This window comes from Lacerta agilis, chromosome 8, assembly GCF_009819535.1.
Source record: "Lacerta agilis isolate rLacAgi1 chromosome 8, rLacAgi1.pri, whole genome shotgun sequence".
NCBI lineage: Eukaryota > Metazoa > Chordata > Lepidosauria > Squamata > Lacertidae > Lacerta > Lacerta agilis.
In genome coordinates, this window is record NC_046319.1 from 69,936,172 (window position 1) to 69,949,589 (window position 13,418).

Sequence of the window (13,418 nt, forward strand, 5' to 3'; positions counted from 1 at the left end):
GCCTCCTGCTGCCACTGCGCCGCAGCAGTGAGATTTCTGTTCTCATCCTGAAGCAAAGTTCTTAACCTGAGGTACTATTTCTGGGTCAGCGGGGTCTGTAACAGCGAGGTACCACTGTAGTTTTCACCTTAATGGTCAGGTTACAGTGTGGAGAAATAAGGCTGGACTCATTTGAATCTAGAAGCATCATTGATTCTAAAAAGTAGATTAGAAACTCTGTGGGTGGCACCCTCTGCGTGCAGCTGAAATTGGATTCCTCCTCCGCCTCCTTTCTCCATCCAAGAGTTTGTTTCCCGGTTTTGAAACCAAGAAGAAAATCCCTTTGTGTTACTACAGGAGACAGGTCAGTTTCCTGCTGCAGCTGTGCCTGTTGGGCTCCTTCTGTCAAATGACCACGAGTGATTCTACTGTACCAGGCAGGCTGCTTTTCTCTCTCCTTCAGGGCGTGGGAGCCGAGCAAAGCCTTTCGACTCCTGCGAGGGCAGAAGGTGGCTGGATCCGTTGTGGAAGAAACCCTCGTCCATCTGTGGAGAGACAGGCAGAGCAAAGTCTGAGCTTGTAGAGGAGGTGAGGAATAAAAACACAATTATTTATTGGTGATGGTTTCGATAGGGACTTTCGGAGAGTTCAGGGGGGTGCTTCAATATGAATCACAGTTATAAGCAGTGAAGAAGTCTTGTGGCGCATTAAAGACAAGCAGGTTTATTTTAGAAAAATCTTTCATGGGCTAGGGTCTCTCTCCCCTACCCACGAGGCCTGGAAATGTGATCCATGGCTGGCATTCTGCCAAAGTACATGATATGTTAACTTATCTGAATTAAAGTTCTCCGGTGTTCGTTATTTAAATATCAGCCATAAAGTATGTTGTGTGTAAGAAAAATGGAACGGGGAGATGTGGAGTCAGTATCAGGACTTTTATGCACAGGGAGGGTTGAATTAAAATTAAAATCCACCCTTCTCCCACAAGCATCATTTTTCCTTAGGAAGCTGTCATTGAGATCAGATGCCTGAATATGGCATTGTATGTGTGTGTGGTCTATCTATCTATCTATCTATCTATCTATCTATCTATCTATCTATCTATCTATATCTTTTCATAAATGCACAGAGCTATAAATAAATAAAAATGGATAGTGTGAAACAATGGTTAGAGGACTTGGCTAAGACTTGGGAAACTCAGGCTGAAATCCCCATTCTGCCATAAAGACCACTGTGGACTAGTCTCCATCCCCTCTCCTAATCTTCCTCTGAGGATTGTTGTGTGTCTAGAATGTCCTTGGAGGAAGGGTAGGGTCAAAACTCCATAAGCAAACATGGGCCCCCAAAGTCTGTAACAAAATTTCTTGAAATTCATGGCTTCAAGACCCCACAGCTTACATGCTAATTTATCTTTGTTGATACCTGCCCACTGAAGGAAAGTCTCAGTGCATCTAACTAAATGGGTTCTAATCCTCAGAGGGTTCTGCTGCAAGAAATCTGCCAGCCTTTTAGGATGTGCTAAGACTCTTTGCAGCGAGCTGAAATCGACACACCTCTGGAATAACTCTGCCCCTCACATCCTTCCATACAACAATCTTGTAAAGTAGGTCAATGTTCTTGTAGCCATGTTGCAGAAGGAAGTGCTGATCCTGGATCTATGAAAGGAGGGAACAGCTTCCCTAAGTCCACTGAGCAGGGATGGACAAAGCTGTCACTTTCAGCTGAGTTTCTCATTTTTGCATTCCTAAGTTCAGCTCTCCACATTTCCACACCAGTTTGTATTATTTTTTTAAAAAGTTCTCATGAAAATTCAGCAGCATTTTAGTGTGAATTTTTCCTAATATGCACATCTTGGTATGTAATTTTGCCTAAGACACACACTTTCGTAAAGCAATTTCCTCTTATAAGATGCAGTTTTCTATGCTATGTCCACTAATATGTACATGTTTTGTGCATATTCCTTGGCTAGAGACATGCACTGTAAAATTCAAAGAATTTCGAAGGAGGCTGTTTTGGTTTGTATAGGATTTCAAAAGATGTGACTTTACCTATAAATGTGAACTGCATCAAATTCTCGCCACATTCTTACCATCAAGTGATCCACCAGGTCGGAGTAATCACTGAAAAGGCCTTGGCCCTGGTGGAGAATAGTCTGACTTCCTTATGGCCCGGGACCACTAAACTATGGTTATTCATGGACCTTAAGGTCCTCTGCGGGGCATACCAGGAGAGGTGGCCCCGTAAATACGAGGGCCCTAGGCTGGGACATTGAATGTGCTATACCTCGTATCACACAGGGCGGACACATTTTGGCTGCTGTTGGTGGAGAGCCACTTGTGGCAGCCACAACATTTCCTAAGAGCTTGGCCTCACTCATGTCCTCGATAACAGGCTTTGCAGGAACTCAGTGACAGAAAGAGAGGGCTTTATTGCTGTAGGACATCACTAGAGTCCAGACCTTGAGGCATGAGGTTAATCTCTCACTTCAGAAAGACTCTTGGGAGCTATGCAAGTAATATTTACTTGCGTATTTCTAAAAATATTTCTACGCCGCTATTCAAGAAATAAAAAATAAGTATCAGAGCAGTTTACACCAGTGATGCATAAAACTGCACCATAAAAACCATATAAACATTTAATAACCAGAGATCACTTAAATATTGTAGGTTCTTAGTATTCTTAGTTGCCTGCATAAGCCTGGCAGAGCAGGCTGAAACAGAAGGTGAAGATGGTCTCAGTGGAACTGGGATCATAGAACTGTAGAGTTGGAAGGGACCAAAGGGTCATCTAGTCCAACCCCCTGCAATGCAGGAATCTCAGCTAAAGTATCCACGGCAGATGGTCATCCAACCTCTGCTTAAAACCCTCCAATGAACGAGTGACCACCACCTTCAGAGGGAGTCCATTCCACTGTCGATTGGCTCTTGCTGTCAGAAAGTTCACCCTGGTGTTTAGTTGGAATATCCTTTCTTGTAACTTGAATCTAGGAGAAAACTAGTTTGCTCCATTTTCCATGTGATAGCCCTTTAGATATTTGAAGATGGCTATCATATCTCCTCTCAGTCTCTTCTTTTCCAGGCTAAACATACCCAGCTCCTTCAACTGCTCCTCATTAGGCTTGGCTTCCAGACCCTTGATCATCTTGGCCGTCCTCCTTTGCACATGTTCCAGCTTGTCAACATACTTTTTAAATTGTGGTGCTCGTATACAAGGGTTCAGGTGATCCTTGAAGTACCCTGGACCAAAGTTGTTTGAGCCTGGCTTGGGAGCAGATGGGCAGTCACATGTTCTTGGCCGGATGCCCCCAACAGCAGTATGTACCAGCTGGAGCTTCCAAACCAGCCCTGCATTTTGATGCTCCCAAGTGTCTCATGAACTTGGAGTAAAGTGAAACTCGCCTTTCCCTTCCTTGAGTTCAGTGTATGTGTTAGAGAAACTTGGGCAAATGAAGGACCAGGTCTGCTGGTCTATCTTATCCAACATAAGCAAGGGACTCCTCATCTCCTCTGTGTGATGAATAGAGTTGAAGGAAGGGAGTCTCCCATTCCATCATGGACGTCCAAGGGCAGGCTGTCCCCAGAGAGTTATGGTTGCTTCTGAGGGACCAGAGGAACTGTTAATCACTGCATAGACCAGGGATTCGAAATCTTTTCTGCCCAAAGGGCCACTTTCCCTTCTGGGTCACTTTCCAAGGGCCACATGCCAGTAGGGACGGTGCCAAAGGCTAATGTGGGTGGAGCAACAAATGCCCAATTTACCTTTGTACAGTAGGCTTGCTTCTATACCCATCCCTCTCTATCCTCCACCCAGGAAAGGACACATTCCAGCTAGGCAAAAACACTCAAGAAGGGTGCCAAGCAGGGCAGGTGAAGGTCATGGCTGAGCACCGTGGCATAATCAGAGGTCATTGTCAAGTTTCTGTCCCTCAAGGAGGCTGATTTGATTGCCTGGTTCGAGGGCTAATTCATACAGGCATGTTCAGCACTTTCTGACTTCTGTGGCAACTAGATTCGAAAAGGAACACCTCCTTTCTCATCATTCCCTTTCACAAACACTGGATACCAAATACTTTCTGAGTGGGTATATGCTCATCAAAATACCTGATATTTAACAAGCATTTGCCATCCAATTATTTATCTGTAGCAGTCAGGGTTTGTGGCACGTAGCGATCCCCTTGTGATAGTTACACAACAGGTCACAGTAAATCTTGGGCTCACTTCACTTTTTCATTTACAGTGCAGGCTTATTCAGATGCAAGGCCCCCTCTGTTTAATGGGGGTTCCACCCCCCCACCAAAGTGAGGGTACATAGCAAGAGTCACCAACCTTTTTGGGTCCATGGGTCCATTTGCAAACTGGAGAAATTGCCATGCCCCCATCACAAGCTCCAAGCGATAAAGGCCATATCTGCACCATACATTTAAAGCATCATCATACCACCGTCATAGCTTCCCCCAAAGAATCCTAGGAAGTCTCATTTGCAAAGGGTGCTGAGAGTTGTTAGGAGACCCCTATTCCACTCCCAGAGCTACAATTCCCAGAGTTCCCTGGGAAGAGGGCTTGATTGTTCAAGCCCTCTAGGAATTGTAGCTAGGGGAGAGGTCTCTTAGCAACTCACCCTACCATTTAAAAATGACAATTCCCAGGGTTCTTTAGGAGAACCAAGGACTGTTTAAAGTGGCACGATACTGCTTTGAATGCATAGTGCAGCTGGGGGCCTAGTGCAGCAAGGGACGCAGCCAAATTCTCCATCTCCCTCCCATTTTGCAGCTGTCATGGTCAGTTCTACTCTGTCCCCATGCATATCGCAGTCAACAGAGAGGTCCTTTCTTGGTGGCATTTACCCCAGGATGCTGCAAGGCTTATTTTGCATTTCAAAACCACCGTTCAACAGGTGTGTGCCGTTTTCTGCATGGAACGGCATATCTGAAGTGAGAGAAGGTGGAAGAAGAGCTGCCACATATCCAAACTTGTCATCCAGTTCAGGCCTATCATTTGCATGCTCCCCAGACAAATATCTAAATGTCCAACCAAGCTCTTTGGATGCAGAGCTAAGATAAAAAGGAAAAGCTTCACTTGCTGAACTACTCTGTATTGGTGTCTCCCTCTCTCTCTCCCTCTCCCTCTTTCTCTCTCTCTCTCTCACCCACCCATCCTCCATCCTGGTGAACAAGGGGCTTTATCAGAATTCAAGAACGTGTTCCAGTTGTGCAAAATAATTCAAAAAGGGTATAGACCAGGTCTTGTGAGAGGTCTGGCCTAAGGATATAGAGAGCTCAAGGGTCTCCAAATATAGGGACCTCAAGGATCGTATACATTCCTCCCCCTTGCTCTAGTTCAAAGCTTAGTAAGTGATAGGACGGTGCTGAGGCTCAAATCCCAAGCCAAATAGGGCATATTGGAAGGGATGCCATCGGTACATCATTTCCATATAGTTTTCTTTCAGTGTACAGCACACCGAAAATTTTTAATCAGTTTTCTGCAACCTTCCGGAAAGGCAGTTTCTGTCACAAATTGTGGCTCTTTGTTCATCATCATCTGCATCTTGAGCAGCAGGTGAAAATGAAACAGGGTGATTGGGAAGCGAGGGGCTGTGCCAAGGTTCTCAAAACAAGCAAGGGGACGTGTATTCATGAACAATTTTACAAGCCGGGACTCTAGCTGGGTATTGTACAAAGGCGTTCTATTCCCGGTGTGTTTACATTCAGGCTCCTAGCTTTTCACCTTCCCCCAAGGGATTGTATTGACTTCCCGTCCCATGATTTATCCCTCAGAGACACTAATGGATAAATAATTCCCCTCACTTGGGAGGCGATCCCTCCTCCTTCACCCGCACACTGTTTAGACTGGAGACAAGCAAGCTGCTGCTGCAACAACAGAGAGGTCCGTTGGGAGAAGCTCAAGGGGGAGATGGGAAGAAGAAGAGGAGGAGGAAGAGTTTGGATTTGATATCCCGCTTTTCACTACCCGAAGGAGTCTCAAAGTGGCTAACATTCTCCTTTCCCTTCCTCCCCCACAACAAACACTCCGTGAGGTGAGTGGGGCTGAGAGACTTGTGACTAGCCCAAGGTCACCCAGCAGCTGCATGTGGAGGAGGGGAGACACGAACCTGGTTCCCCAGATTACGAGACTACCGCTCTTAACCACTACACCACACTGGCACACAACATTGGGAAGCAATGTTGGCCATGGGGAGACAGACGCAGATGGGCCAAAGGTCTAAGTTTCCATGGTACCTCACAGGGCCGGCCAGGCCTTTTGGTGTATGTCTGCCAATTCAAAAGCTTGCACCAGCTGCCCATATAATTTAAAAGCTTGCACCGGTTGCCAGGCCGGATTACAAGGCTCTTTACTAGTGTTTGTCCCGGCGTTCATTCCAGTTTCCTTCTTCAGCTCAGGGTTTGAGCACCCACGATCAGCTTTTACTTGCCACTCCCATGCCAGGCAAGGAATGTAGTTCAGGACTTTTGCAGTGGCTCAAGTGATTTCTCAAAACAGGCTCATTAAAAGAAAATTAATGTCACCTCTCTCAGGTTTTGTCATAACAGGACACCTTTATGGTGGATGCATTCCTGGGTGGTATTTAGTGGCGACCACAAGCTACTATACCTGTTTGCAAAGCTCTTTGCTCATATGGGGATGGTGCTTTTTTCTGGGGGCACACGGGCACGCATACCCCTAAACATTTTGTGAATCTAACGGGAGAAGATTCCATTGCTACCCCCAATGGCGGCCTCATTTCCTGTCACGGTGTTTCCTGAGTCTCAGAGGGAAGCGAGCGCTTAACGTGTGAAGTAGCAGTTGGAATCTAGCAGGGTGATTGGTCAGTTTCATTGTTACCACCTCTGATGGCAGCTTCATTTCCGTTCCCGGTGATTTTCTCAAGTCAAAATGAGACTACAGTCATACCTCGGGTTACGGCCACTTCAGGTTGTGTGATTTTGGGTTGTGCACTGCGCCGAGCCCGGAAATAACGGAACGGGTTACTTCCTGGTTTCGGCGCTCGCATATGCGCAGAAGCACCGAATTGATCACATGCATGCGCAGATGCAGCAGCGCGGGTTGCAAACACTGCGGGTTGCAAACGCGCCTCCTGCATGGATCGTGTTTGCAACCTGAGCGTCCACTGTACCCCTAAACATTTTTTTAAAGGAAAAAAAGGACTTGTTCCCACTAAAATCAGAAATAAGATCTCCTACCTGCTTGATGCTTATAAAAAGGTATTGTAAAGTTGGAAAAGGTTGAGGAAAGCAGTGTAGAAGGGGGGGGAGAGGTGTCATGCACTGGTTGGATGCAGAGGAATGGTGGAAGGAACCGGTCATGTGGCAGGGGTGGGACCAGAGAAGGTTTTTAAAGGCAGGATCCTAAGTCATTTACACTTGGCCATTTGAGGTGGCAAACCTGTGATGAACATGAGTTTCAAGGATTGTTTTCTCTGTTTAATGTTCAAGCAGAGCAGCAGCAGCAGGAGCCTCACTCCTGAATGGAGTTTAGATCTGGTGTAACTTTGCACTGGCTTTTCCTTTACAACCATCTACTTGTGCTCAGGAACCACTCCCTTATTCTACCAAGAAGTGTGCCTATTGATTTGTCTTTTAGTCCGGGAGCTCCCTGTTATTTAAACTGCATTCTCAGCCCCTTTCCTTGCTCTATTCCCGCTCCCTCTTCAGCCTCGCTCCATCTGAGCAGGAAGTGGAGCTAAATAAATACAGTTAAATAAATATATAGGTCAGCTAAATAAACCCTATAACAGAGAGACTTCTGCTGATGGGCAGAAGCTGAGGCAGTCAATCTGTCTCTGGACTGAGCTGGAGGCTTACACAACTGAGTGCTTCTCCGCAGGAAAATAACAATAACTCCTGAATATAGAAAGGTAGCCTGCTGGAGATAAGTAATCCTGATCCAGCACGCTCTTCTTATGTTCTTATGGCTATACGCATGCCAAAGCAATGGCCTGCAAGGAAAGATGGGTTTGGGGGGGAATTCGATTCATTTTGCATTTATACATGAACCTGTTTGATTTCAGAAGCGATATGCAAACTGAGACTCAGACATCCTTCAAAATGCACATCTTCTCTGAATCTTTCAATGCTTTTCTCCAGCACAATAATTTCTTTAAAAATGCGTATTCTAGGGAGGAAATGCTTGAAAACATGCACATTGGTGAAAATATCACACAGTAGTGTATTATCATGGGAGAGACATTTTGCAAGAGCATGGATATTAGGCAAAATTGCATACAAATATATGTATGTCAGGTGACATTTGAACTGAAATCCTGCTGAATTTTAATGAGGACATTTTTTAAAAAAATCAAAAATGAATGTGGAAATGTGGAGACTTGAATGTGAGCCTGGAAAATAATGAAATAGATATATATTCCTATCCCTTCCCGTGAGTCTCAAATGGCTGGAGCTGAACTTTAGGAACTGGAGAGTTTGTTTGGTACTCCTGAGTTTGAAAATAAATTAAAAACCTGGACTCCTGCAGAGGATTTATTTCCCTTCCCAATTTCAAAATCAGAGTACTATTGACAATATGCATAGTGCTCCCTCTGAAAAAATGCTTTTAAAAACAACAACACCCAAATGAAATCAAACAATAATGAATAAATACCTTGAAAAAAATAATTACCATAGTTTCCCGTGTATAACAAGCACCCGTGTATAAGATATAAGACGCCCCCTATTTTGGGGGACTCAAAATTATGAAAATAGAGGGAGATTTCACAGAGTTGAGCTTTATGGGGGGGGGGGATTGCCAGCCTGAACAATGCTTCCTATTGCACATGACGCAAAAGCAACCAAATGCCTGAACGGGCATCCACAGCAATATCCAATCAAAAAAAGGCCTGGACACAGCCAAGAAATACCGCAATACCGCCTATGACAATCTCCAGCTCCCGGCAGCAACCAATCCCCCGTCCACTTCCCCTGCACCACCCGTCTATAAGACGAGTCAAATTCTTCAACAATAAGTTAATGGGGGGAAATCCTCACCTTATACAAAGAAATGTTCAGTACTATTGTTTGGCTATGTGTAGTTTAGAAGCATAGCCACCACCCTGGTACCCAACTGACAGATTTGCTTGTGCCTCTGTACAACTCTTGCTTGGTCAACTTCTTTTCGAGTGGATTTATTGTTTTGCATATAGATGTTGTGTTATGCAGAGCACAGATGTCCAGTCCCATTATTCTGCTGTTTTCTTATTAGAGTTATGCAAACATTTCCCGTCTGTGGGAATAATTCAGTTCTTTTGCTAACCTGTGAGCAGTTAACTTTTTCTGTTGATTCCTGATGCCAATAAACTCTGAAGAATATATAATATTTGATATCAGGGAGACCTGTTATCTTTTCCCTTGGAGGCAGAAGCAGCTGGAGGCCATCGGTGGAAGAGATGAGCTGCCCACCTCGCCCTGGTCCACAGCAGCCTTCATTCGCAGCTCCCAATTAAGCTGGTGTCCCCCCATCTCTCACCAGCAGAGAGAAGCCTGCACCAAACCATCCCTGTGTGAGTGACTGACCGAGGGAGTTGGGGCTATATTGCTTCCTGGGCTGACTCAAGCCGAGGTGAACTGCCGGTGGTGAACCCAAAGGATGAGAAGAAAAGGGCATGTACAATTGGGGGATCTGCTTTGGGGAGAGCACAAGAGTCACCCCCTTAAACATTTGGAAGCTATTATTATTATTATTATTATTATTATTATTATTATTTTATTAGTTACTGAATTTATATACTGCCCTATACCCGGAGGTCTCAGGGCAGTTCAAGGATTAAAATTTGGTATTGGTATTGTTTGTGCTTGTTTGCTTTGTTTCTCCTTTCTTCTCCTACGGTGATGGTCTTAGCTTAATTATAAATTTGCAGTCAGGTTGTTTAATATTGTTGAATTTCCAAGAGGAAGGGAAAGATGTGTCTGGGACAGGACCAGCCGAGGGAGTGGCAGTGCTTTATTTCTCCTCCTTTCCAAATCAGTTTGCAATTTTTAATTTAAAAGTCCTCATTAAAATGCGGGCTATTTTTACTAATGTATGCATTTATATGCACCTTCTCCAGTAATGCATATGCATATTGTATTCATTTCTTGGTTGGGGAAATGCACTGCAAAATTCGGAGATGTGCAAATTTTGGAGGATGGTTTCCTTTTGGTTCACCTTTCCATGAGAACTCAATCAAATTTATCCTCCTGATGTGGCCCTCTAGATGTGAGAGGCCATGTATTTGTTATTTTATTCATTGCATTTATATCCCACCTTTCCTTGCAAGGACCACATTAGTGTACATAGTTCTCCCCATTCTTATTTAATCTCCATGACAACCCTCTGAGGTAGGTTAGGCTGAGAGGCAGCAACTGGCCATATTCCACCCAGTGAGAGCTTCCTGGTTGAGTGGGGAGTTCAACGTTGGTCTCCTACACTCTATACTACACTGGCTGGACTATGGTTCCCACTAGCCCCAGCCAGCAGGGCTGAAGGTCAAGGATGATGGGAATTGTGTAGATCAAAGTAACATCTGGGGGTGGGGTGGTTCTCCAGCCCTGGTTGAGAGTGAGATAAATTGGGGTTTTGTGGGGCAGTATCCTTGCATAAGTAAAGCAAAGCCTTTATTTATTTTGCAGGTACTGAAAGGATGTCGTTATACAACGCCATGGTCCTTGCTGTCTACATCTTTGCCTTCCTGGCTGGCCTCCCTGCCAACCTCCTGGCCTTCTACACATTTCAAGCCAAGATGCGCCAGAAGGCAACCCCAATAGAAATCCTCTTGTTCAACTTGACTGTGTCTGATGTCATCCTCCTCCTCTTTCTGCCCTTCAAGATGGTGGAGGCCGCCTCGGACATGACGTGGCCTCTCCCCATGTTCCTTTGCCCTCTCACCAACTTCTGTTACTACAGCAGCATCTACATCAGCACCCTGTTCCTCATGGCAATCAGTGTGGAGCGCTACCTGGGCGTTGCCTTTCCTATCAGGTACAAGTTGAACCGGAGGCCAATGTATGCGGTGTTTGCCAGCATCTTGTTCTGGTTCCTCGCCTGCTCCCACTGCAGTATCGTCTACATTGTGGAACTCTCAGTGCCGGGTCATAATAATGAGACCAACTCCAACTCTGTCAATGCCTCGAAATGTTATGAGAGTTTCTCCCCCAACCAGCTCCACATCCTCCTCCCTGTCCGCCTGGAGCTCTGCATCACCCTCTTCTTCCTCCCTTTCCTCATCACCCTTTTCTGCTATGTCAACTTAGTCCGCATCCTAGCCTCCTTGCCTAACATCCACACCCGCAGGAAGCAACGGGCTGTGGGGCTCGCTGTGGCCACTTTGCTCAACTTTGCCATCTGCTTTGCTCCCTACAACATCTCCCACATTGTGGGCTTCATCCAGAATGAGAGCCCTTCCTGGAGGGTTTATGCTTTGCTCCTTAGCACCCTCAACGCTTCCATGGATCCAGCCATCTTCTATTTCTCCTCCACTGCCATCCAACAAAACTTTGCCAAATGTTTTTCCGGCCTGGGAAGCAAGTTTCATGCCATCATGCCATGGTGTTATCAGTTTTGCGGGTTCTGCTGTGACATAGAGATGGACAACAGTGGGGCTGACAAATCTTCTATTTGTAACCTGGGGGAGCTGCATTCTGAGAGGATTGTGAGGGGCAGGTAGCCTGCTTTGAACATACTTGTGGACTTGGAATGCAAGAGGATGTCCATGTGGAGAAATGAAGGACCTTCTTTCCTGTGCCTCGAAGAAGAAGAAGAAGAAGAAGAAGAAGAAGAAGAAGAAGAAGAAGAAGAAGAAGAGTTTGGATTTGATATCCCGCTTTATCACTACCTGTAGGAGTCTCAAAGTGGCTAACATTCTCCTTTCCCTTCCTCCCCCACAACAAACACTCTGTGAGGTGAGTGGGGCTGAGAGACTTCAAAGAATGTGACTAGCCCAAGGTCACCCAGCAGCTGCATGTGGAGGAGCGGAGACACGAACTCGGTTCACCAGATTATGAATCTACCGCTCTTAACCACTACACCACAGTGGGGTTGGGGATGATGAAAGCCAAAGTGCTCAGCAGACTTTTGCAAACTCCAAAGAGTTTCAGCCTCTAATACATATGGATGATCAGCATGGAGTTTCTCCACAGATGACTGAAAGGCTTATTTAAAGCTATGGTTGTGCTCCAGATGACTAAATGAAACATTTTGGCTTGCTTAGGGGGTAAAGATGTGTGGTCAACACCACAGAAGGAACCTTCTGTCGGTTCATGAATCACTCCACCTCCAGTTGCCAGAGAAGGAGCTGAGAGAGAAGCTACCTCTTCAGAACTCACCCTTTCAACAGGGGAACCTTAGTTCTGGTGGCCAATGGTGGCCCACACTGCCTCTGCCCAGCCCTTGGGACTACACAGGCCACACCCATCACTGGTCTTGCTCTGTTTCCTCCTATAGCAATTTTATGTGGCTGGAATGTGTGATAATACCTCGTTTCCCTGGCTGGAGGATGGAGAAGGACTGATTTGTTTTGAACCATTTTGAATGTTGTGTTTTAAATGGTTGTGACCCACCCTGGGGAAAAGATACATAATAAATTTAATATTTAATGATAATGTATGACTGGCCACACCCATCTTTGCCACACCTGCCACTGGCACATAGCCTCCAGAGGGCCGCCCAACAGGAAAGGTGGCCCTCAGACTGAGAAAAGTGCCCCTCTCTCAACTGTGAGCTAGTCTATTTGCTACAAAAGCAATATTGGCCCCCATTTCACAGTTGACATCTTTTGCTTTGGCCTTCATCTGCTACTGCTGGTTGCAGTACTGAACCTAAGACCTTGCACAGGCCTTCTCAAGATCTGAACTCTGGACTATAAGTGAGGTGTGTGTGTTGTGTGTGTGTGTGTGTGTGTGTGTGTGTGTGTGCGTGTGCGTGCCTTCCCCTTCTCAGGGTAACTGTTCACATTTTGTTTTCCAAGAATGCTCTGAATGAATGAATGAATGAATGAATGAACCTGGCACATCTTTATGGCAGGGCTTGTGAACCATCCCTGTGCTTCAAAAGCAATTTGGCCTCCAGGATCGAGGGCTGCTGTCCAAGAAAAACACACCCAGAGTCCCTTTAGCCTCATGGAACTAGTCACACAATCCTTTGTATCCTGATTAATAAATCCTGGCTCCAGTCCCTTTCCTCAGTTTGCTGGCATCTGCAGATACAGTTGCTTATTCCATTTAGGGGGCAATCCTATGACAAGAGCTACTAGAATGAGAAGCTTGGGATGTGGTGGAGCCAGTTCCCAGCTTGGCTGAGCTCAGCTGCCATTAAGTCCCAAATCCCAGCTCAGCTGAAGATACACCAGCACCCCTTGCTCATCTTGACTGAGACCAAGCTTAGTTGGCTGAGCTGAACCTGGTGTAAAGCCCCTCAAAAGGGGGGTTTCAGTGGTGTGGCAGGGGCCATACCAGA

The 13,418-nt window shown here is 45.8% G+C and overlaps 1 protein-coding gene across 1 annotated transcript; it reads left to right on the forward strand.

Annotated features, from left to right (window-relative positions):
- Positions 1 to 359: 359 nt before the first annotated feature.
- Positions 360 to 11,631, forward strand: LOC117052001 (free fatty acid receptor 2-like). The gene is made up of 2 exons (XM_033158727.1): positions 360 to 567; positions 10,598 to 11,631. Exon 2 carries the CDS (start codon positions 10,609 to 10,611, stop codon positions 11,629 to 11,631), a length of 1,023 nt encoding a protein of 340 aa, XP_033014618.1. The 5' UTR covers positions 360 to 567; positions 10,598 to 10,608.
- The last annotated feature ends 1,787 nt before the right edge of the window (positions 11,632 to 13,418 follow it).

Bases quoted from the DNA above. Each gene is read 5' to 3' on its own strand.
- LOC117052001 (XM_033158727.1), top strand. From the start codon at position 10,609: ATGTCGTTATACAACGCCATGGTCCTTGCTGTCTACATCTTTGCCTTC.